Genomic DNA, 24,306 nt, shown 5'->3' on the forward strand with positions numbered 1-24,306 from the left:
GCTTTTTGCGAGACAAAATGATGAGGAGAGCAATTTCGAAATTTTCCTCTTATTTGATGCTTTGTTTAAATTATTTATTCATGTTTTTGTTTGGTCGCAATTTATCGTACAAGAATTCTTTTTGATTCCATTGCTAATCTTTTTTTATTATTGAATTTGTTTATTTACAGATAAGCCACATCAGCGTTTCTTTGACGCCGGATATTGCCCTCTAATTCCCGCGCTTGCGGGAACCCCATAACCCCGTACCCGGGCGGCACCGTCAACGGTGTTGCGCGCTTGGGGCCGGTCTCAGAACAACGCTATGGCATCCCGTGAAAAGAAGGCCCGCTCCGTGACCGCAGACTCTCCCACACCTTCCCTCGGTAGTGCAAACAGTGGTAGTAATAGTAACATAAGTGCCCAAGCCGGTGGAAACGATTCCGCTCCAACGACTCCAACGTCCACACGCAAAGGAATTGCCGCCGGAACAGGAAACACAAATTCCGCTATTACTGCCAGCGGTGGTACCGCTAGTGGTAGCAGCACATCAACAACACGTGGTTCGTTGAGTCGCCTAAAGTCCAAGCAACAGTTGCTACAGCTGAACGCCGATGAAACAGGCACACTAGAGGAGTCAACTGTCGTTGATACAATCGTAACCACTCCTTCCCGCACAACACGTGGTGGTGGCGTTACGCGGGAAGATTCCGCCGGCAGAGATTCACCCGCTACATTTGCCAACTCGAAGGACAAAGATGACACCACCGCACTGGTGTCGGTGAACGCGACAAAGGACGTGGCAAAATCACCCGCAATCGGTGCACGGCGTACAACAACATCAAAGCCAGTAGAAACAGCTTCCACTACTTCTACAGTGAACGCGCGTAAAAATCGTGTCGTCACGCTGAAGCGTACCGGACTGCTCAAACGCAAAGGGAAAAAGATTATCGGAAAGCCAGTTCTGGGTCGGAAGATGGTCGCCCGCCGCCAGTTGGTGGCAGCGGCCAAATCGACCGGTACACGTGGTGCTGCTGCCGCTGTCAAAAAGGAAGCCACCTCACCTTCGACTTCCACCTCCGTTGCCTCCAAAGAGAAGGAGGAAGAGCTACCCAGTACGCCCAGTCTGCGTAACGGCAAACCACGCAACTCGGACAGTCCGGTGGCAAAGCGCAAATCAGCGTCAGTACTAAAGCAGGACAGCAACAGTAAATCGCTCGACAGTCTGACTGCAATCAAAATGGAACGGAGACGCTCGGGATCGGTGTCGAAATGTTCCGACATTACGGAAGATGGCGATGGAACTGCATCCGGAGCGGACATTAAGCGAGAGCTTTTCGATTATGAATCACGCAGCAAAATGTTGGACAAAATGGCTGAAGCGTTTAATGAGCGTAAATCGGGTGGTGGTGCATCGCCGGTCGTTGGTGGAACGTTGCGGCGAAGCATGCGCCAAAGGAAGAGTACTGCCCGGGATAAGGAGGATTTCATTACGCCCCGCGGAAAGGCGGGTAGTGCGCTGGACATAAAGATCGAACCGGCCGAATCGTTTGAATCGTTGTCGGTTGATGGAGATGGGGAGCTCGCGACGGCGGTGGCTTCGGTAGCCGCCCCACTCACGATCGACACAACGGAGACGGAAGTGTCGCTCGGTACGGAACAGTTGCACAGTGACGGTGCGGCCAGTAGTTTGGCAGGTGCAAGCAGTAGCGGTAGTGGTAGCAGCAGTGGCAGTGGTGTAGTAGCTGGTGCAGGTGGTCGTACTGGGGAGGAGGAACTGGCAGTGGGAAAGGACCCATCGCTCAGTCCGGGCGAGCTGGTTAGTGAAGGTGTGTCGGAGCAGAGCGTAAAGGAGTGCTACAGTGAGCCTGCCTTCCTGGAGAACAATCTGGGCATCGAGAAGGATCCAAAGTTGGGCGAAATCGTACAGGAACGCTTTCGGTGCGACAAGGTTAGTGACGATGTGGACGCAAACGTGGATGAAGCGAAGGAGGAGAAGAATGCTACGGAGGGTGATGTCGCTAGTGATAATGGTGGTGAGGGTGATGATGCTCAGGAGGAACAGGAAGTGCCGACCAGTGCTACGGTCAAACCGGTTGAGGTAGAGGATGTTGAAATGGAAGAGGAGAAGCAGGGTGGCGTGGAGGAGAAAGAAACGCCGAACGATCAGGAGGGTGATATACAGAAGGAAAACGTGACAGAAAGTGTAAGTGATGAGGACAAACTGGAGGATGAAGAGGAGGAGGACAATTGTGTTGTGATAACGGGTGAGATAGAACAGGTTAACAAGAACAAAAGTGAGGAAGAAAAAATGGACACTACGGAAACGGAAGAAAAGGTAGTAGAATGTGCAAAAGAGTTGGAAAATTCCGAGCAGATAGCCACGAAGACAGTGGAGGTAATACAGAAGCTAGAGGAGAACGTTACGATAATTTTGGATGAAACGGAAGAAGTTGAAACTACTCCCCTCGCAAAGGACGTTGTGGTGGAGGAAGTGAAGACTGTCGAGGAACACAATTCTACTCCCACATTGGTAGATGAAGATATGGATCAAACAGCTACGCCAGAGGTGAGCCCGGAAGCCGTTGTTGAAGCATCCGATGTGAAGAAAACAACGGAAAATGAATCGACCGACACTACTGCTGTAGCGACAGTGTCCTGCAAAACAAATGGCGAGAGCAATGGGATTCCATTACAATCAACTCCCAATCAACAAACATCACGGACAGCAGCAGCAGGTCAGCAGAAACCGCCGATAGTTAGTGCGACGACTCCCAAATCCACTACAACCCCCAGCAGCAGCAGCAGCGGTAGCAGTAGTTCCAGCAAAGAAACGAAAGCGAAAAGCCGCACCACGAAAGAGAAAACGAAGGACGACGAAAAAACACGCGAGGAAAAGCTCCGACAGGAGAAGCTTCGGGTGGAAGAGAAGGTGCGCGAGGAAAAACAGCGCGCTGAACGGCTCGAAGCCGAGAAGAGACTGAAGGAGGAACGGTTGCAAAAATCCCGGCTTGAGAATGGTCTGGAAGGGGAGGAAGGCATCAAAAGTGGCGGCAACAGTCCGGCTGCATCATCATCCGGCGGCAGTGTTGCCGAGAAAGAAACCAAGACTGAGCTGAAGACGGCGGCGACGACAGCACTCCTATCGATTAGAGGATTAAATCTTCCAGCGATCACAATCGCCATCACAAAGAAGGACAGCAACAGTAGTGGCAGTAGCTCGGCGGATGAGAAGGAACAGAATACGGTGGTTGGTAATGTTGCAAAATCCGAGCTGGAAATATTGCCGATCAAGGCGGACGGGACGCCAGGGACACTGCCAGCGGTTGTGCTTCTATCGAAGGAGGAAAAACCAGCCAAGGAAGGTGGTGCGATCGCTCCATCGTTGGCCGATTCGGCCGAATCACGGTTGCGGAACATCTCACAGAGTGAAAATGCGGCCGCTGCTGTCTCGGTAAGCGAACCCCCGAAGGATAGCAACAAGTCGTTGAGCATAATCAAAATTGAAAACAGTAACGGATCGCCAGTAACCGTTGGCAGTGGTTCACCGACACCCGCCGCCGGCTGCAGCAACAAGAAGAATGACGCGGCTGAGGAACGAAAAACGGTCCTGCTGGATGAGTCGGATGATGCGGCAAAACGGAAAGAATCCCATCTGAAGCATCTGGGCTTGCTAACCATACAGGCCGCATCGGAAGAAAAGCAACGCCGTGCCGAACAGAAGCCAACGGCTTCGATTGCCTCCGAAGCCCTGCCGGATGGTGCAGGTGGCGGCACCGGAGCTAGCAGTGGAACAGGTGAAAATTGGCTATCATCCGGCACGAATCAAACGGCCGGTGGTCGGTCCAGTACCGGTGGCAATAAATCATCTCGCAGCTCGAAGGATGAATACACGGTTTCAATGAAATCCGTAACGAAGGGCAGCGGTGGCAGTGGGGCACGGGGCGAGAAGCGCAAACAGCAACGGATGCCGTTAAAGATGACGTTCCAGAAGGGCAAAGGGAAGGGAAGCGGTGCGCTAACAACGGGCCGTGACTCGTCGAATGGTTCTGCGGCGTCCAGCAATGGTAGTGGATACGCGACCGACACTGGAAACAACAACGGAGACAACACGTTCTACACCGCGCACATTAACGAGGTGAGCAAACGAGTAGCATTTCTTAGGGGTCTCTCTCTCTCGCTCTGTCTGTCTCTTCTTCTATGGTGGTTGAATGAAATGGCCAGGATTAGTGTTAATGGGGACCAATTTCTTCTAGCAAAAAATCTGTTGGATATTTCTTTCTCCGCAGAAGTAGCAGTAGAATTGTGTTGCCTCCTTTTTTTGCGGAGTTAAGGAATCGATAACATCATCAGGAATTGTGCACCTTGACATGTTGCCTAATCCTCACACCGAGCAAAGGGACAACACCTGTTGCGTTTACGTATCTTTACGTAAAATTGATTTTCTTATCCCACGATTTCTTTCTCTCTTTCTCCCCCGCAGCTGGATCACCATTCGTCCAACTCATCCGATGGACATTCTCATCGAGATTCGGGTGCTGGTTTAGGTCGAAAGGCACACAGTCGTTCTCATACTACCGGTAAGTGGCAATGTTTTTGTAGATCAGAAGGGCGTGTTTGAAACGACATTGTACCATGTTGATTGTTTTTTATGACTTCTAACAACTATTAGAGGGGTTTTTTGGGTCAGAATTCAATGTCAACCTAGGTAGGATTTAGAATAGCTGGTCAGATATGAAGCTCTATGACGCAGAATATTCTTATTGAGTCTGTCGTAAAGATATTTGTGCAGTAAGTCGGAATCTTATTCAGGTTTGATTACCTAAAATGTTCTCGTTTTGAATAAGAATTCAATGGAAGAAAGGCAGGGGAATACTCAGTCTAGGAGACTTGATGTGGGACACTTACTGTCGCTGGTAGGGAACCAAACATTAAAGGGACATGTCCCAGTCTTTGGTTTTAATCTTCGAATAGTTCGATAGGCCTATTCTTAGATGATTCTCATCGCCGCCAGATTCGGTAGATGAAAGACATCGAATAACCATCGGAAAGACATATTTTAGCCCGCGTCGTCTCTTCTTGACGGTCACTTCTTCTGTTGTCCATATTGTGTCCCATTGAGACTTCGACTGTTTTTTCACCGGTCACAGTTTTCTTTTGCTATATTATGCACCGAGTGATTTGGAAATAAAAATCCATTACCATTTGGCCTTTTTAACGGCAACGAGTTTCCCTCAGTTCTTTTACTTAGCACGGTACAATAAAAGGAGAAAAAGCTATCCATTCTTTACAACTCCTTCTCCATCCATTTCCCAAATGAAAATTCAGATAAGGTGTTGCCAAACAAAGAGTATGCCACAAGAGGACACTGGTCAAATGACAATGTTTGGATAGGATTTGTCATACATGCATCTGCTCCTCTCGGCTATCCAACCTGCATCAACAAGTCGCTTACTCATAGAGTATTCTCCCGATTTTTCCTACGCTTACCCTTTGCTAGTGAAAATGGTTAGAGAAACTAACGATGGTTCGTGTCTTGTTTGTTGAAATCTCAACGTCCCCCAACCGGACGTTGGATTCATCTATCGGATTAGGGCTTAAGTAGTAACGATGGTACGGTCTCATACTACAAGTCTCATACTCACAGACTCACCGCACTATTCTCTTTTTCTAAATCAAATTATGATCCTTCGCCTAACGCTAAATTATGAAAATACATATAAACGGGAGGAGCGGGTTTGTAATTGATTTTTTTGTTGCAAGGAAAGGTGAAGCATAAAAGATTAAGGTCCTTTATAAAGAGACGCATTATGTCTAATTAGACAATGGGTAGGATTGTGGGATTTAAATTTGTAACCACTCTGTTGTGTTAGTAGAAGCCGTGAAAATAAGTATGAAAGTTGACTTTGGAGACAATGGAGACGCATGGTGGCTCACACAAGGGCATACATTAATTTATTGGAATACAGCTCAAATCACTTCAGAATGAAGAAAATTACTATTTATATTTTGCTTCGATACAAACCCTTTCACAATTTTTATATTTATATTTGACTTGTTTTACGGTGATTATTAGAGAATTCATCTAATGCTTATATTACAATCCGCATTCGCTCAAACAATGTCAATCAAATCGTTAAAATCTCAGTGTCTAATTAGCATGCTCATAAACTTCTCAACAGTGCGACACTCGATTGAACCATCTGAAGCATGTCAATTAATTTCACATTTTAGCACGAAGAAACGGGAGGATGTGATGATGGTTCCAAAAATTTTAAATTAACAATTGTTTGTCCTCGGCTTTCAATTGGCTTACACCGCTAAGGAGCGTGCCTACATTCACTTCTCCTTCACCTTCACCCATTGAGCGGACAAGTGTGGATAGCGATAATAATTAAAATTGTTGTCATAAAACGAAGATGACTCTCCCGGCGTTGAGAATGTTGTAATGTAATTAAACTGCCGCTTTAACACGACTGCAAGATGGCCCAAATCTTGCCTTGCTTTCCAAAGAACCTTCCCAAAGACAGCAAACAAACGAAGAAGCAGCAAAAACAAAAACAAAAGTTAAAAGGCGCTACACAGTCACTAATTCCCTCTCCAAGGGTTTGTGCTACGTTGTCGAAGGGCAATGAGTTGGGATATTGCTTTTTATTTCAGACTAACCAGACCGGTGTTGTGATATCGAGAAGCTTTGACTGTTTGTATTATGATGAACCATTGATGGCGGACTCCGATGCGCGTTTAGCAAAGATGCCGAAACGAAGACGACGGACGGATCCTGAGACAACAATCATCAACGTTTCCTCCAGTGTTTCCCTCACCGTTCCGGTGAAAATTGAAACGCAGACGAACAATGGAGAAGAATTTGTCGTCTGGTGTATCTGTCTGTCTCTCCCCTCGCCGGGCGGTGGTGGTTCAAGTGTCGTTTGTTTTAGTGGGAAAATCGAAACCTTTCTCGCTCAGGGGATTGCTCAGGCTTCTTCTTTTGGCAAAATAATATAGACAGGGACGAGAAGCAGAATTGCGATGTTTCGGCATTGTTGATCGGATTTGTAAATCATCTGTCCATGTCCTTTGCTTCAGTGTGCAGAGCGAAATTACTGTTCCGCTATCGTTGTTTTTTTTTTTTGTGTGTCTGTGCTATTGAAGCGCAGCTTTGTTTCCTATCAAAATATTGAATTTATAGGATATTAAAAGCTGACCTTTTTGATTTTTGATCACGAGACACGGCGACGGACGACAAGGAAACGGCTAGATGGGTGACTTATTTAAACATTTCAATCGTAAAAACAAGCACAAAAAGTTGCTGCGGAAATATTGTCCACGGGGGTGGGGAACAAAGCTAGGGAGAGGAAGGTGAATTGTAATGAGCGCGACGGACTGGCCTTTTTTGTTCTGGTACTTTGGTGACGGTGAACGGTGAAAAGTAAATGTTGACGAAAAGCAGCGAGGGTCTTTCCGATGATGGGTTCGTCTTTGTTGTAGGTGCGAATTTATGTATATTACTTGAACCCTCTAAAACTGTTTGCGATGATGATGGTGGTGCACGTTGCAACCTTTTTTTTGTTGCAAGAAAAACTAATCACCATTTAACAAAAAAAACGAACTGTTTACCTTTGTTATTACCTCAAGTGTTTTAATGGATTTTAATTATTCGAAATACGTCTCATCGTTTAATGTTCTTCTTCTATTTCTACCATCAGTTGGCGTTAATCCAGTTGAAACGTGTAGCGAAAACGGTGCCTCGAAGGAAGCGATTCAAACATCGATCGTAATCCCGGAGAAAGCTTCCTCGTTCAATGTGCACCCAGAGCGTCTGTGCTGGGACCAGTGTAACTACTGTGGTGGCAAGTTTGGATTGTACGACACACCTTGTCACGTTGCAGCCATCAAGTCCACCGAGCGTCAGCAACGAATTCTGCTCGGTAAGTTATTAGCAATTGCAATTGCAGGAAAGGTCCAATGTGACATTCTAATCCTTATCCGGTATCCTCTCCCATATCTACTCACAGCTACCCTGCCCAAGATCACGCTTGACAGTTGCCTGTGCGATGCTTGCTACCGTCATGTCGATCGCAAAGCAAACTGTCCACCACAGAAGAAGAAATCCACCACCGTATCACAGACGAGCTCGTCGACAACCACCACCACCACCGCATCCGGCATTGTCTCAAACGCCGTCACCAACACCTCCAACACCCAATCGACCGTATCACCGCTAGTACTTAAGGTTACAACTAACAAGGACGGTTCAACGAGCATTGCCACCGAACAGCCAGCAACGCTGGACGATGGATCTACCGCGGGTGGAAAGGCACGGGAAATCTGTGCCGTGAGGCAGTGTAACGCACACGCGATGCAATCGTTGCGCCGCAAGTGGATGGTGAAGATGAGGCGCAAAATTGGCAAACAGTTGGACATCAATCTCGAGCAGGCGGCCAAATCGACCGCCGAATACATCTCCATCTGTAACAAACATTACGAGCAGATAAGCCACCTGATGATATGCGCCATGTGTACGAAACCGCTCCAACGGAACCATGTGTACCATTTGTACAATGTAAGTATTCCGGAAATAAATGACTATAAATTACGGGCGAGAGACCACCTTCTGACTTGCTGGAGACTGTTCCCCCCCGGTGGTGAAGTTGTCAGATTTTAGATGTGCGAAGAATTTGTGTCCCATTGTATTGTGGAGGGAGAGAAGAAGCCGCTTGCCAAACCGTATGTGTGTGTGTGTGTGTACGGTTTGGGGTTTCAGTTTCAGCTTCTTTGTCTCCTAAAGAATGTAGAACGCGACCACCATTATTGATGGTGGGACACAAGAATGCGCACCTCTACCAAATAATTTCGTTACCATGGTCTTTAAAGCGTTGAGCTGTAATATCTTTCTTATCCTTTTGTTTCTGGTCTTCTCATCCCGTACAGAACATTGTACAGCTGGAGCGCTTGATTCAGGATCAGGGCATTTCGTTGAGGCTGAGCAGTTCAGAGCTGGTCGTGTGTAAATTATGTAAATATTATGCTAATTTATTGATTAAGCCCCCGGAAGCGAAAACCAGAGGGGCTCAATTCGTTAAGGATTACAAGAAAAGGTAAGTGTACGTGCGTGTGTGTGAATGGACAAAAGGGTAAAATTGTTCGACCCGGTCATTAGCTTGTCGTTTCCGTGTCCGGTGCAGTGCAGTTGATCATCACTGCAACAACCTAATGGCGAGAGTTTTGTGTGAAACTTAGTGGCAGTTGTGTACAGAAATGAATGTATCTTAGATGTCCAAGTAATGCTTCCATTCGACAGTGTTCCATTTACCATTCGTATTGGTAAAAATTTGATTATTTGGGAAATATTCAGCTTGGTTAAGAATTTCTTTGGCTGTAAATTTTCAACATTTTTCATGAATTTTCCTCAAAATTTAATGTTTCTGAAATGTCGAAAAAAGCTCTTAAATATTATCTAGTAACAGAATTCCAAAATAATGTAAATGAATGAGTCATTATTTTCGTAAAAGTAATTTTTGCTATTACGTAAGATAAAAAATTTCAATTTCTTGAAATATTTGCCATTCATTTCTCTAAGTGTAGCATGAAATTTGATCGAATGGAAGCCGTACTGAGTGCTTACTCTAAATCCGTCCCTTCAGACGATAAATGAATGACCGGGCGTCTCCATTGTGAAGACGAACTTCTTCTACTAGTTGCCATTGAGTGTCCGCCAAACTTATTTGTTTCTTATTTTCCGGTACCATTGTCTTTAAAGATTGTGTAACTACCGTCAGCGGGCGGCAGAAGAGCAGCAACAGCAGCAGCAGCAGCAGCAGCAGCAGCAACAGAAGCATCCATTAGAGCAACTACAGCAAGAGCTTGATGCAATGCGAAGCATAGAACCGACTGCACCGCCCCGGCAACGGGCCTCCCTTCCGGTTACCGACATAGTAATTTCGGACGGTGACGAAGAGGAGGAAATGGCGGAAGAGGATGAAGTGGAAGAGTGTTCTGCACCACAGCAGCAACCACCGGTAGCAGTCGAAGCACGGTATCAAACGTATGGCAATTTGTTCTCCATCGGTGATAGTTCCGTGTCGGTGAGGAGACGCGTCAGCAACCAGAAATCATCCGATGTATCGATTGTCGAGAACAATGTGGCGTCGCAGATGGGTGAGCTGGAAGAGATCAGTATCATACCGACGACAAAGTCACTGACCGTGATGAACCAACAGCATCTGCAGCAACATACAGCGCAAGATGATAACTTCGACATGACGAAGGTGCTCAAATCGAATCCAAACATTTCGATGCGTGAACTGTTCCCGGGCGAAGAGGAGCTGGGCATACACGTGAACATTCCATTCAGCTCGTCGTCGATACGTACGCCGGAAGGCTGGACGAAGGTAACCTCCACGATGCAGTTCGACGATAGTACGCGTGCCCTGTGGGAAGAGTTACAAAAACCGTACGGCAATCAGTCGAGCTTTTTGCGCCATTTGATCCTGTTGGAGAAGTACTTCCGGAACGGGGATTTGGTGCTATCGCCGCAGGCGAAAAACAATGCCACGACATACTCGGAAGCGGTACAAAATCGGTTACGATCGTACGATAATATTCCATCGTCCGTTCCTACGTCACCACCTGCGTTAGCCTCGTTGACGCCGGTTACCGCGAATGCGGCACCGGATAAAACGAGCAGCATATTCCAGCAGTTTAGCAGCGCTACCATTACGATCGTCCCGGCTAACAAGGTTCGCCCAAAGACGGGTACAACCTCCTCCTCTTCTTCTGCTCTCTCAGCGGGTAGCTCGAACGTTAGCAACAATGCGTCGGACATTACTCCCGTATCGCCACCGGCTCCCGTCAGCTTGCTTAAGTCGAATAATCTACACCTAACAAACAATAGCGATCAGGCGGCGAAAAACAGTCTCAAACGGAAACTATCGCACGAAGGAGGTGGACGAACTTCCGGCGGTGGGAACATTTCGTTCGGTAGCTCGACCTCTTCACCCCTGAACAATAGTGGTTCGAATGTGTCGAAGGTGGTAAGGCTAGACGAACCGAAGGCACTGCACTCATCGCCACCCGAGCTTATCAGCATCAACTGTAAGCCAAGCGTAACCATCACCACCATTCCATCGGGACAAGCAGGTCCTCCAACCTCCACTGCAGCACTGACAGCAACTACTCAGAAACAGCTGTCACTGTTGAATCAATCCTCACAGCAATCCTTACTGCAGACGGCAACACCCGTTCTGATGGCGAAGAAATCCGCCCCAGCTACTACCAACACACCCGCCTCGGCCACCAACACGAATGCGGCTGGAAATACGACGCGAGATATCATCCAAATGCCAGAACAACTCACCGAAGCGGAACGTCGTGAATCATCCACACGCCCGTGGAGACCAACGCTACTTCCGATATCGCCTGGCGTTACGGAAAGTCTTAAATCTGGCCCACTGTACCAAACTGCCGATGGACGACTCCTACCGAAATTGGTACAAGTCATGTCCGGCGGTAAACCATATCACATCTCGATCGAAGACTATAACCGGATGTGCATCTTGAGGCGCGAAAAGTTGCTCCAACAGCAACACAACATGATACAGACGGCTAACAAACGGCAATCACAACTGCCACAGCCCAACAAACCCTCCCAGCAGCAAGTCGTCACACCCGTCATACCTCCAGTTCCAGCGCTACGCTTAGCTAGCACGTCGGTGGAAAACACACTTATCAATAATGTGCCCACCACATCCGGGACGAGCACTGCCGCCACCAAGGTGGTACAATTTCCCAACCAACTGTTGGAACAAAACTCACTCATACCACTTTACGGTGGTGGCGGAACAACGAGCAAGATTGGAAATTCGGCACCGAAAAACAGCAGCAGCCTAACCGTAATGGTGACTCCAACGGTCAACAATAATAGCCTTGCCAGTAAAACCGCCACGGTTGTCCCACCGACTATGAAGCCACTCTCCCTGCCCAACAGTACCACCGTGTTCCCGATGATGATATCCGCCAACACAATCTCCCTACCTTCTTTATTCAACTCCTCCTCCACCTCCGTCGCTTCTACGCTGTTTAGCGGTTATGGTGGTTCGACAACGCAAAGTTCATCCTCCTCTACCGCCATGAACAGCAACAGACTTTCTGCTGCGACGACTTCGATTGTACTGGCGCAACCTTCCACTCATCTTACCCAAACCACCAGCAGCAGCAGTACGACGACAATTAATCCGCTCGATCAGCTGCTTAAGGATGGTAATCTGGTGACGCAAGCGCAGCTGCAAGAGTTTGTGGCGGCAACCGCGGCGAACGGTGGTGGGGCGGTTTCACACATGGACAATTCGCCCGACAAGCTGCTGTCGAAAATACCAAAATCGTTAACTGTGATACCACAACAGAAACAAAGATCAATGTCGCGCGTTTCCTCGCATGAGGACCAAAACAGTGCCTAGAGAGAAAGTGTGTGTATGTGTGTGTGTGAGAGAGAGAGAGAGAGAGAGAGAGAGAGAGAGAGAGGGAGATGAAGAAGAAGAAGAGAAAAGTAAGTAATCGGAAACCAACAAACAAACAAAGTAAGAACAAAACACAACCAATTTATAAGGAAAAAAAAACATTACAACAGCAAGCTTAGTCACCTCTATATATAGGATATAACAAAACGAGATGAAATTTAGGGAACTTAACTGCGCGACGACCTGTGGTAGAAGCAAAACTAGAGACCTCTAGCGCAACTATTACCTTGCCTAACTGCCTAAACACCTACCTACCTGCCTCGCTGAGGCAAACGTTGCGATCGTCAGCCAGATATTTGGATTCGGATTTAGGAGATTAAAGTATATATAAGTTAATGCCCGCCACTCAAAAGCCTCCCTCCCAACCCCCAATACCACCGCCTATATGAATTGTGTTTTTTTTTTCATACTCCTCTAGTCATTAATGCTTTTGTTTTTTCAATCCATCAGACTTTTCTGCTTTCTTTTCAACAAAACCTCAACCTTTTTTATCAATTTAAGCAAGAAAACAGTTAGATAAGAGCTTAGAAACAATAATTCATCGTGAAATATTGAAGAACCAACACTGTAAGGAAGGATGCGAAGCAGCAACACTCTTTCACAGTAAATACGCTAAATAACATATCGTCTTTTGAAAAAAAAAGGAAAAATTATCCTTATTCATCGACATGATAGGTGAATCACTGGGAAGCTAGTCCCTGGATCCCTTTAAATATTCTTTTATTGGCATATCTGCGAACCAACCTTTTAATCTTTTGAATTCTGAAAAAAAAACTTGAATTTCTTGTCAACTTTTTTCCCTTTTTCTGTAACAAAAGTAGCGTTATTTACTCACCAGCATAGTGCATAATCAAGATAAAGCTGTACAAAAACTTTCGCGATTGAAACATCATATTCCCATCCCTCAAGAGACATCAATTAACATTCCAATAGTCACAGCAAGATGGGTGAACACCCTAAAGAGTTTCCTCCTACTTCTTTTAAACAATCATATAATGGCCGCTCTGGTGCCAGGTTTGTTTACCTTTTTTTCGATAGTGTGCCGAACAGAAGGGTACATCGTGAACTAAAAATAATTGATTTGAAATAATAATTGATTTGAAAATTAATTATTTGAATTGTAGAATTACCACCGGAAATAACATATAACTATTGAATTGAGTTAAATATGAACAGGAAATTTGTATGCAAACAGAGCGAGAGATTGGCCGATAACAGATTAATAGTGCAACACGAAATGAATATTTGTACAGTTAAGTAGCTTTATAAGCATGTTTTGGAGGTAAAAGAGTGTGAACTTTGGTTAGTTAACATGTTTTTTTTTTTCGGTTCATTTACGCAATCTGGTTATGTATTATATTTCACACACACACCATATTTTATCAAGCTTTATAGTACGTTAGTTTATTGATTATACGGAGAGGCGTCATACGCGAAGAATAAAAAAACACAGTTGTTCGGAACAGTATAATACGCGAATAATTGCATCCCTTTTTAATGGTACGATCTCTTCCTATAAACTGCTCACTTAGGTATGTGTGCGTTTCTGGTTTTATAAGTTTGCATCGTTATATTGTGTGTTTTTTTTTTTCTAAGTAAGAAAAGTTTGATTACATACTCACTTATCACTAATTGACCATTTTCATCCCGCCTAACGAGACGAAAAGCGTACATGGAATGCACATCATGCCAATTAACGAGTTCCCCTTGATACACGAATTCACAACAACACAAATAGTTGTTCTTAGTCGCTAAGCAGCTTACGATATGATGATATACGCGTGTGGGTGCATCTTCCTCTTAACATGGGGAAGAAGTTTGTGTACGATAAGATAGACCCGTAAAGGCGTGGAAAGAAGAATACATATTTTTTACGAAATTCATATATATATATATACACATACACATATATCTCTATACATATACAACAATAATGCAAAACTTATAGTGTAGTTAGTAAGGAACGCGCATACTTAGGAAGTATATTATTGCAACACACACAAAAACTAAAGTCGGACAGAATTGTTTGAAATGTCTTGTGCAGAGAAAGTGGTATATAGAATAAATAATTAACACAGAGCAAGTGAGCAAACAAAGAGCGAGTAACACAAAGTCAACCAAGCTCTAGCACTATTTGAAACAACAAATAAAGTTACGGTAAGAATGGTACAAAAAAGCATACGCCAACAATGTAATTTACCTTATTATAGTATCACAATTATCCGCTAACTTTATTCGTAAAGTTTCGCCCAGCTTAGCATACTATAAATTCATCTGAAACATGGGTTTTTTGCTGAGGCAAAAAGTTTTATTAGGACGATTTATTTAAATGAACTCCCAACAACACTTTTCGCGAGTTTCGCTCTGAGCCCGGAAATCGTGTCATCGTGGTTTGGTGAAAACTTTTCACTACTCATCCTACTGGTTGGTAACAGCTGGGGACTCGATAACAGCTGGTGGGGATAGCCGGTGATTGTAGTATCAGAGCAAATGTCTTGCAAGAACAGCATCTTCTTGTTGAGTGAATTGAGGATGGATGCGAGAGTCTTCAAATAATCGTTAAGGTTTGGGGTTTACTGCTGCTGTTGAGGGAGACGTTTTGTTAAGATGATTTTTGGACACTAATGGGAATAATGGTGCCTAATAGGATGTGTGTGCTGAATTCTCGCGCAGTTCCTTGTCACATCTTCAGATAGACTTGGGTCAGGCGAAATGGTTTTTTTTTCCTGGTTCGACAAGAAGGTAATTCCTACCGGTGGATCCGTGTATCTGCTTCGTTCTCCTGGACATGCCAGGAGAAGCAGTTAACTGTTAAGGGCGGCGCCGGTCTTGAAACGGCAGGACAGGGGTTCAAATCCCATCCGGACCGTCCTCCCGTAGTGAGGACTGACTATCCAACTACGTGGTACCGGCAAGTCAAGTAAGCTATATCTCATGACCTTAAAAGTCGTTAAGCCAAGAAGAAGAAGAATTCTAAAAAATTAACAAAAATTGGACGTAATCTGTAATTTGATTGAATTTTAAAATTGTTATACTTTATTCATGTCAGTTGTGTAGTGTTACTTTTATATTGGATTATAAACATTCGTTTTCACTATAAACTACTTCTGCTCCCTTTTGCAATCTATAAACTTCTTCAGCTAAGCCCTGTGACGCCTATTGGCAGGCTCTATCTGAATATTCAGTCCTGTGCATGGGGTAAAACACGGTCTTAATAGAGATTAGAAATCGCTCCGGATAATGCATCTGCCGTTTAGCGATAGTACTGGTTGGAAGATTGATTCCACAAAGACGACGATCCGGACGACGGTTGCTGCTGCTGCTGCTGTTGCTGGGGTGATGAAGTCTGATGTCCATACGGCGAGTAACCGGTACGGGACAAATGTTGTTGCGCTACGCTAGTGTTCCCGTAACCGTAATATCCTTCGCCCAGCTCAGCCTGCCGCATCATACCAGCCCGTGGTGAATTAAGCTGTTCGCTGGAGTTTTTGCGCTGTGGAGCAACTCCACCGGAGTTCACCTTGTCCGACAGCATCTTACTCATGGGCGACAGTTCCATCGGTTGAACCGGAACCGTTTGATGTCCCGCTGGAATAACAAGCGGTTGCATCGATGTTTGGGCGGGTGTCAGCGGAGTAGGTGGAGCAGGATTTGTCACGTGTCGGTGATTGATGTGTGCCTGCAGATCGCGCTGGGACAGATACGTACGTCGGCAGCCTGTATTGCCGTACCGTGTACCACCGTGTGTACACATGAAAACAGTTCCCAGTCGAGTCTGTTCCACTCGGACCACCTTTTCTTTGCAGCGAGGACAAGCCTTCAGCGTATCGGAACGGGCACACTGCAAACAAAACACATGCTTGCAAGGTATCATCCGCCCATAGATCAGGATCGGATTGTCGCACTGATCGCAACAGTAGATCATCGGATTGAGCACCTTCTCACCGATCAGATTGACCTTATGGTTCCAGTTGAGGCGCAACATCGGTTCCGGTGGGCCACGGCTGATCGTGGTGAAGGTGGGTGCTTCCAGCTGCGAAATGTCTGCCTCCATGTCGATGATGAGCGGAGCGCTGGTTGGAGCCGGAAGAATGCTCGTATCCGGTAATGCCGGTTCCGGATTCTGCTCGGCAGGTTGTTGTGTGGTAGCTGTTGGTGGTGGTGCAACCAGTGCCGGTTCCTTTACCGGTTCCTGCTCGACGCTCCGCCGTTTCCCGGAGGTAGCTGCAGCCGGAGCAGCTGATTTTTCCGGCTGTGCCGTGTTTTCCTTTTCCGGTTCTGGCGATGCGACCTCCTCTTCCTCGTCGGATGAGATTACACGGGTTGCTTTCTTGCCACGGCCACGTCCACGTCCCCGACCACGTCCCCGGGTGCCTCTTGCGCGTCCGCGCCCTCTGCCCGTTCGCTTTGCACCACCATCATCAGAATCCATGATACTGAGCTATTTCTTCTTGTAATTACACAATGATTATTCGGATTGTATTCTTAATTCACTGATAATGTAGCTTACTTCACTAGAAATCGGGATTAAAATCGTTTTACGTCCACAAAAGCACAAAAAGCTCGGAAGAAAATATCACCAGCAACACTGTTTACATGTTTACAGTACCGAGATAAATAAGGGATGACAGCTGAACTGTCAAGTAGGGACATGAGGCGTTGGTGTAGCAAAAAGCTGCTTCAGCATTTGTTTCGGGTCAGCAAAAGGGAGAAAATAATATTTTAGTTGATACTACAAACTGTAAGTGTAAAATGCACAAAACCCTTTTTCACTAAATTTAACTTAACCGCTCACTCTAAATTACGAGTCTCATTATCTGTCTTCAACGATAATTTCAAAATATCCACTACAGTAGAGGAACTGTCAAACCGAGCGGAACTGAAGAGGTAAACAAAACATTTCACCAATGGTGCTCTTTTTATTTTGATCCAATAATCTTGCAAGTCCGCGCTGCAGCTTGCCCTTTCCGTAGCTAGGCCCGTGTCCGGGAGCTGTGAGTAGATTAGTATAATTTTACCATCCTTGCACGATCATATTAACGTTCACACAAAATATAACTCCAGCGATTGTGAAGTTAGTTTTGTGATACATTTCTTTTACCCTCAATTTCCCTCACTTTTCCAGCTCCATTTACTATGTTTATAAATGTGATTAGAGGAAGTGAAAGTAAATTCCGACCGTGTACGTTTCACTCGCTTCGCTTCATCTCTAGCACAAATGGATTCGAAAGGCCGACAGGGAGCACGTTACACAGTTTCCGAAAACGATCGTATACCGTTGGCAGCAGTCACCGGTACGGTGCGGAAGGATTTCGTAATCAACAGCTGATAGCCGGCAACCTATGGTTAGGAGCATCGTCGGGCCACCGCTTTGCTAGCAGCGGTAAAGGGGACGCGAACCAAAATGGTGCAATTAGTGGGAGCTCTGAAAGCAAGGAGGAAGATTCGGTTACGAAACAATCCAAGCTGAAGCTACGTTCGTCTGATGTGAAGCGTCTGCTGGAGTTTGCGAAATCCGAGCAATGGAACATAACAGGTTGATAAACCGAAACCTGTTGATAACTGCAGAAGAAAGCAAATCTACTAACTTCTTTATGATTTACTTTCTTTTCGAGGTGGCATTGGATGTTTGATAATTTCATCCGCAATCACTATGTCGGTCCCGTTTGGGCTTGGAAAAATTTTGGACATCATCTATGCTAGCTCGGCTGAGACCGGTATGGCAAAGGAAAAGTTGGATCAATTTTGTCTACTTCTCGGTGGGATTTTTCTACTCGGTGGACTAGCAAACTTTGGACGCGTTTATCTATTCAGCAATGCTTGTATGTACGACAGCACGATATGACGCAGGTTTTATTTCTTTAATCCCCGTTACTTTTTAGCACTACGAATAACGAAAAACATCCGTGCCAAGGTGTACAGTTCCATGCTAAATCAGGAAGCCGGTTGGTTCGATCGGAAAGGCACGGGCGAGCTGGTAAATCGACTCTCCTCCGACACGTACCTGGTGGGCAATTCGCTCAGCATGAACCTATCCGATGGGTTGCGATCGTCGGCAATGATACTGGCCGGTACGGGGATGATGATTTACACCTCGCCCCATCTGGCACTGGTGGGTATGTGTATCGTGCCTTGTGTTGCCGGTGGAGCGGTCGTTTACGGCCGGTATGTGCGTAACATTACGCGCGAGCTGATGGACAAGTATGCGGAAATTATGAAAGTCGGCGAGGAACGGTTGGGCAATGTAAAGACGGTGAAAGTGTTCTGCAAGGAACGGTTCGAGAAGCAACTGTTTTCGGAACAGCTGCTAGATGCGCTTAATATCGGATACCGGGAGACGAAGGCTCGTGCCACATTTTATGGAATGGTAAGAGAAAAACAGATAAACGATTGGTAAGAAAATTTGCAACATTAATAATTTCAAATAATTTATCTTTGTAAACAGACGGGCTTATCGGGAAATATTATAATTCTTTCCGTGCTTTACTACGGTGGTACGATGGTGAATAATTCGGAAATGACGATAGGAGCGCTAACCTCATTCATCCTGTACGCCGGTTACACTGCCATCTCGATAGGAGGATTAAGCAATTTCTACACGGAACTTAATAAGGGCGTTGGTTCGGCAAGCAGACTGTGGGAAATTATTGACCGGAAGTACACAATTCCGATCGAAGGTATGTAGACGGAGGAATTCTTTGAAATCGCTGTTAAATTATGATTTTTCTGTAAAAAATAGGAGGAATTGAAGTAATCAAACCACCGGAGGGACAGATCCAGTTCAGTAATGTAGTTTTCCACTATCCATCCCGCCCGGATGCACCCATTCTGGACGGTGTAAACTTGACAATCGAACCAGGCACTTCGACTGCCGTTGTAGGGCGCAGTGGGTCTGGCAAGTCTACCATCGCTTCCCTAATGTTGAGGTAAGTCGTTAAGCATCCTCTTTTAATGTACTCCTTCACCTTCTTCATTATTCCTTACGCATTTCTAGGCTTTACGACCCGCAACAAGGCTCTGTACGGTTGGATGGAACTGATCTGCGCGATCTAAATCCATCCTCGTTACGCCGTCACATCGGCGCAGTGAATCAAGTAAATTCCTCCTATCATTTCCTTCTCGTTCGTAAAGGACGCACTAATCGTTTTGCTTTCTGTACCTCAGGAACCAGTTCTGTTTAGTGGCAGCATACGGGAGAACATTCTGTACGGCTTAAATATGGGTGAAAAAATATCGGAAAGTAGCTTCCAGCGTGTCGTACGTGAAGCGCACGTGGATGAATTCGTACGTAACTTCCCAGACGGTCTTAATACGCTCGTCGGTCAGCGCGGTGTAATGCTGAGCGGTGGCCAAAAGCAACGTGTAGCCATTGCACGTGCAATTATTCGGGTGAGTAGAAGCAGCTGGTAATAGCTGATATCTTCCCCTTACTTATGGCACTTTTCCTACGGTAGAACCCAAAAATACTCATACTCGATGAGGCAACTAGCGCACTGGACGCAGTATCGGAAGAACTGATACAGAACGCACTGGAAAAGTTGACCAAAAATCGTACCGTGCTAACGATCGCCCATCGGCTCAGTACGATCCGTAATGCGACCAACATTGCGGTGCTACAGGATGGCCATATCGTAGAGCATGGCAATTACGAGGAACTGATCGCAACTGATGGAGGTGTCTTTAGGGAACTGGTGCAGCGACAAACGTTTAGCTCCGCTGCCGTTAGTTAATAGGTTATTGTTTCCTACCTATCGTTTCTATATGATTTATGAGTAGATGCGATTTATTTACTGCTCGTTTTGTTGTTATATTACCAACTTTTTTTTAAACACATTATTTTCCGATGGTCTTTTGCACGTTGTACGGAGCGTCGTGAGCTAGGATAGGTATTCTTTGTTTAATATTTATTTACTTTGATTTTGTTGAACTTACACATAGTTCTTAGATGATTTCTTGTTACTCTTTAGTCATTTGTTGGATTATATAAGTGGATAGTCCTTGCTCACGCACTGTTTCGTATAGCCGTGTACCGGAAAACAAATGACACTATTAGATAATTAGGTGGAATGGTGAAAATAGGAATAGAGAAATATTGAACAATCAAACTGGATTTGAAAACAAAAGCATTTTTCTATCCTCGGCCTTGGTTTCCGTACCAAAATAGAAGTTGCATCCGATATAGAGTTTTAATTCACATAACCAGTGAATAGTGCAAGTTAAGCACAAAACTGAGCGAGTTGTCGCCGGTTTTCACTACGGAAATGCTGCTGGATGAACTCTCTCAGTTTTGGCCCGATCAGAACGTTCCGCATATCCTGGGATACGTCTGTGAGTCGCCTATCTTTTTTAACATCACCCCATCCCGACTCCTCCCATGGCATGTCTTAAGGGGACTATGTTATGTATTATAGGTGATGCAATGCAGATATGTAAAATTTAACTTGGTTTTTATCACGATAATCTTCTAACAAATATGCCACTTGCTCGATACCTTAGTAAGCCTTTGCTACATAGGAGATTTTTAAATCAGTGAAGGTATCATCAGCTTGTATAGCTTATATGGACTTCTTGAAGACGATCCCAAAAATCTCTACTTCCTCGTACCGGATAGACCTGTTAAACGCCAGATTGAAAAGAAGACAGGAGAGTCCATATTCCAGCTCCCAGTTCTAAGAGAATGCGTCTGATTATACTCTAACATGATGCAGATATAGTTAGTAATTAGCTGAAGATTCTCTTATGCTTGGAAGAATTGGTTGAATTTATCTCAGGCTCGAAAACAGTCCTTCCTACTGCTACGTAGAGTTGATGAAATCCCGCCATCGTTGCCGGCACTTAAAAGCATATGAAAAAGAGTGAAAAAGCGAGGATAATTTCCATTGACAGAGGCTTAAAAAGTTTATCCGTTTATTACAAATCATAAAAAAATGGTTGTTTCTTAAGTTTAGGCCTCCCTGTTCACGTGTACTCTTTCACATTGTGCTCTGTCGGACTCGAAGAAGTTTAAAGAAACGATACGACTACACACACACACACCGAGTTAAAAAAACGCACATTTTATCGTCCTATAACAAAACATACATCAAAGACGGGAAACCATCCACCGGTGGCTTCCGTTTAAATGCCACCGCCACTGTGCACCCTATCAACCTAAAACAGTCTGTCCGTGAGGGAATAGTTACGCTACTAAAACCAATCTTCGGCGCGAGTACGACCCAATCCGTGCTCCACATCCTTTCGAGCTAGCTTGACGGTGATGAGATTTTACAAAGTAGTGGACTGCCCACTGCTTCACATAATAGTAATGTAGGGGCTAATATCGTGGGGGGGTTTTTCTCCTACGCGGAAACTGTCCTAAGAGCAGTGCTCCAGCTTAATCTGCCGCCGCAAGATCTTGCCCGATGCGTTCTTTGGAATACTGTCCAGGAAGGTAACACCTCCATCGAGCCGCTTGTACACGGCCACCTTTTCCGCGATGAACGCCTTCAGCTCGTCTTCCGTTACCCGGGAGCCCGGTTTGGCGACAACGAACGCACGCGGTACCTCACCAGCGACTGGATGCGGCATACCAACGACGGCCGCATCAACGACCGATTCGTGCGAGCGCAACAGCTCCTCCAACTCAGCCGGTGGCACCTGGAAGCCCTTCACCTTGATCAGTTCCTTCAGCCGGTCGGTGATGTAGAACTGCAGATTGTCATCGTAGTGCGCGATATCACCGGTACGCAACCAACCACCCTCGATGATCATATCCTCCGTTGCCTTGCGATTGTTGTGGTAGCCCTTCATCACTTGTGGGCCGCGCACCAACAACTCACCGGACATGTTTGGACCGAGAGCAGTATTGGTGGGATCATTCAAATCGACAATCTTCGCCTGTGTGCGCGGACAGGGTGATCCGACTGAGGCGTAATTTCGAGAACCAAGCGCTCCCATCATCACAACAGGTGCCGTTTCGGTTAATCCGTAACCCTGAATGAATTCGGCGTGTGGAGCTCGGGCTGTGAAACGTTCCGCGTCCGGAGTTCCCATGGGGGCGGCACCGGAAAATACGTTCCGGATCGATTCCGTGTGCTTTGGTTTAACGCCTTCGTGGTGTCCAAGGAAAATGACTACAAATTGGAAAGAGTTTCTAAGTGTTAGCTCACAGAAAAAGGAAAGGTTTTAAGACACTCGGTACTCACTTATCGGGGGTACGAGATGCAGCACCGAGCCCTTGTGTTCGGCAAGAGCATTTAGGAACGTGTCGGGTTTGAAGTTGGGCAACGTTACCAGCTTACAGCCCAGCTGCAGCTTCGAGATCATCGTCACCGTCAACCCGTAAATGTGGAAGAACGGAAGCACACACGGCAGCACATCCTGGAAGGTATCCGTCGTCGGTAACACGACCGTTCCATTGCCAGCCTTCACACCAAGCATCTCACTGTTGGCCACAATGTTCAGATGCGTCAGCTCGACACCTTTCGGGAGACCGGTAGTGCCGGAGGAGTACGGCAGAAAGACGACATCATCTGCCGTGCGGTCATGTTGGCGCAGCTCACTATAGTGAATACCTGAGAATACACACGGACAAGAGGTTAGTACTAGGACACAGGAAAACAGTAGAACATTGTCCTTCTCGTACCTTTCGGGTTCGAAAGCTCGAAAAAGTCGATAGCACCGTCTGGAAGACTTTCGTCGTTAGTGCACCGGATGCAGACGATCGGTATGTCACGTTTGGCCTGCTCGGCTGCCTCTTTTAATACTGCATAGTTGGAAGCCAGCCCGATCAGAATCTTGGCATCACTGTCCACGAGCTGTCGAGAAATTTCCTCTGAAAAATGGACATTGTACAAACGAGATTAGTGTAAATGGACGGGACAGTTGAAAGGCAAAACAGTGATCGATTGCTGAGGACAGCTGAATGTTATCACCCTTGCTTAAGAAACGCTGACATATCATTAGCTGAATCACTCAGACAACCAGATCCCAAAAAAGGCAATATCAACGCTTATCGTGGACAATTGGCATAATTTACCACACACACTCTTTCTCTCTCTCCGGATAGATTGCCAAACAGGTCCCTGGGAAATACGAACCGAATCGTAAAAGCAATCGATACTGGTTCGTGGGCTCAATTTTGCTGACTTGCTACAACAAGCTTACGATAAAGAGAGAACCTCCGACACGATAAGCGATGATTGTGGCCTATTTTCTTTCCGCATTGTGACCGGTGTGTGACAAGAAAGAAGGAAGTGATCGGTTCTCGTTCCGCAAGCTCGCCCCCCTGCCCGATAAGAGCACGACAACATTCAATTAATGATCGATAAGGGCTTACACACCGTGACTAATAATGGCGCCCTGAGGTGGGAACTTGTACTTGATAAACCCTAGAAAGCCACCAGTCAATGGTCCTTCCATCAATCGTACCGTGTGACAACTCAGCATCGATGAAACTCTAACGTGACGCTTACCTGCCGTGTAGATCGGATTAATGGTCGTCACAATCAGACCAGCCTCGATAGCACCGAACGTGACGAGCGGGAACTCTGGAATGTTGGGCAGGCAAATCGCAAGCGTATTGCTGGATGTGAGCTTCAGCTTGCGCTGCAATCGAATCGCAAGAGCCGCACAATGATCGCGCAACGTTCCATAGGTATAGCTACGTCCAGTAATGCCGCAAACCTGCGGATGAAAGCATTGGGAAGAGCATAGGATTAGAAATATTATATCACTAGAAAGGCATGGTTCTTGATAAGCATTCTAAACGGCAAATTGCTGACGTAAAACTAGCTTTTTTCGGGATGTCTAACTAGAGATAGGAGATGTCTGA

The 24,306-nt window shown here is 45.9% G+C and overlaps 5 protein-coding genes across 5 annotated transcripts in view; 2 read left to right on the top strand and 3 right to left on the bottom strand.

Moving 5' to 3' along the window:
* The window catches only part of LOC126559409 (iron-sulfur cluster assembly 1 homolog, mitochondrial), a 347,746-nt gene that overhangs the window by 205,229 nt on the left and 118,211 nt on the right, over window positions 1–24,306 (bottom strand). The gene's annotated exons all lie outside the window — the stretch shown is intronic.
* The window catches only part of LOC126557500 (uncharacterized), a 71,313-nt gene that overhangs the window by 46,149 nt on the left and 858 nt on the right, over window positions 1–24,306 (bottom strand). The window contains exons 2-5 of the mRNA XM_050213295.1: window positions 23,948–24,158; window positions 23,119–23,307; window positions 22,679–23,047; window positions 21,837–22,606 (exon numbers count right to left, since the gene is read on the bottom strand). Coding sequence (XP_050069252.1) covers window positions 21,849–22,606; window positions 22,679–23,047; window positions 23,119–23,307; window positions 23,948–24,158 — 1,527 coding nt within the window. The 3' untranslated portion in view covers window positions 21,837–21,848. The remainder of the gene's footprint in view (window positions 1–21,836; window positions 22,607–22,678; window positions 23,048–23,118; window positions 23,308–23,947; window positions 24,159–24,306) is intronic.
* LOC126560059 (uncharacterized) lies at window positions 264–12,486 on the top strand. Its single transcript, XM_050216221.1, has 6 exons — window positions 264–4,117; window positions 4,463–4,559; window positions 7,686–7,907; window positions 7,995–8,542; window positions 8,911–9,077; window positions 9,740–12,486. The coding sequence occupies exons 1-6, from the start codon at window positions 305–307 to the stop codon at window positions 12,432–12,434; spliced, it is 7,542 nt and encodes a 2,513-aa protein (XP_050072178.1). The 5' UTR covers window positions 264–304; the 3' UTR covers window positions 12,435–12,486.
* LOC126558255 (E3 ubiquitin-protein ligase Hakai-like) lies at window positions 15,748–16,926 on the bottom strand. The gene has a single exon (XM_050214232.1). It carries the CDS (start codon window positions 16,924–16,926, stop codon window positions 15,748–15,750), a length of 1,179 nt encoding a protein of 392 aa, XP_050070189.1.
* LOC126557272 (ATP-binding cassette sub-family B member 10, mitochondrial) lies at window positions 17,631–20,224 on the top strand. Its single transcript, XM_050212983.1, has 8 exons — window positions 17,631–18,030; window positions 18,110–18,316; window positions 18,377–18,861; window positions 18,940–19,171; window positions 19,234–19,420; window positions 19,489–19,588; window positions 19,659–19,883; window positions 19,949–20,224. The coding sequence occupies exons 1-8, from the start codon at window positions 17,631–17,633 to the stop codon at window positions 20,222–20,224; spliced, it is 2,112 nt and encodes a 703-aa protein (XP_050068940.1).

This window comes from Anopheles maculipalpis, chromosome 2RL (genome assembly GCF_943734695.1).
Source record: "Anopheles maculipalpis chromosome 2RL, idAnoMacuDA_375_x, whole genome shotgun sequence".
In the NCBI taxonomy this organism is placed as follows: Eukaryota; Metazoa; Arthropoda; class Insecta; order Diptera; family Culicidae; genus Anopheles; species Anopheles maculipalpis.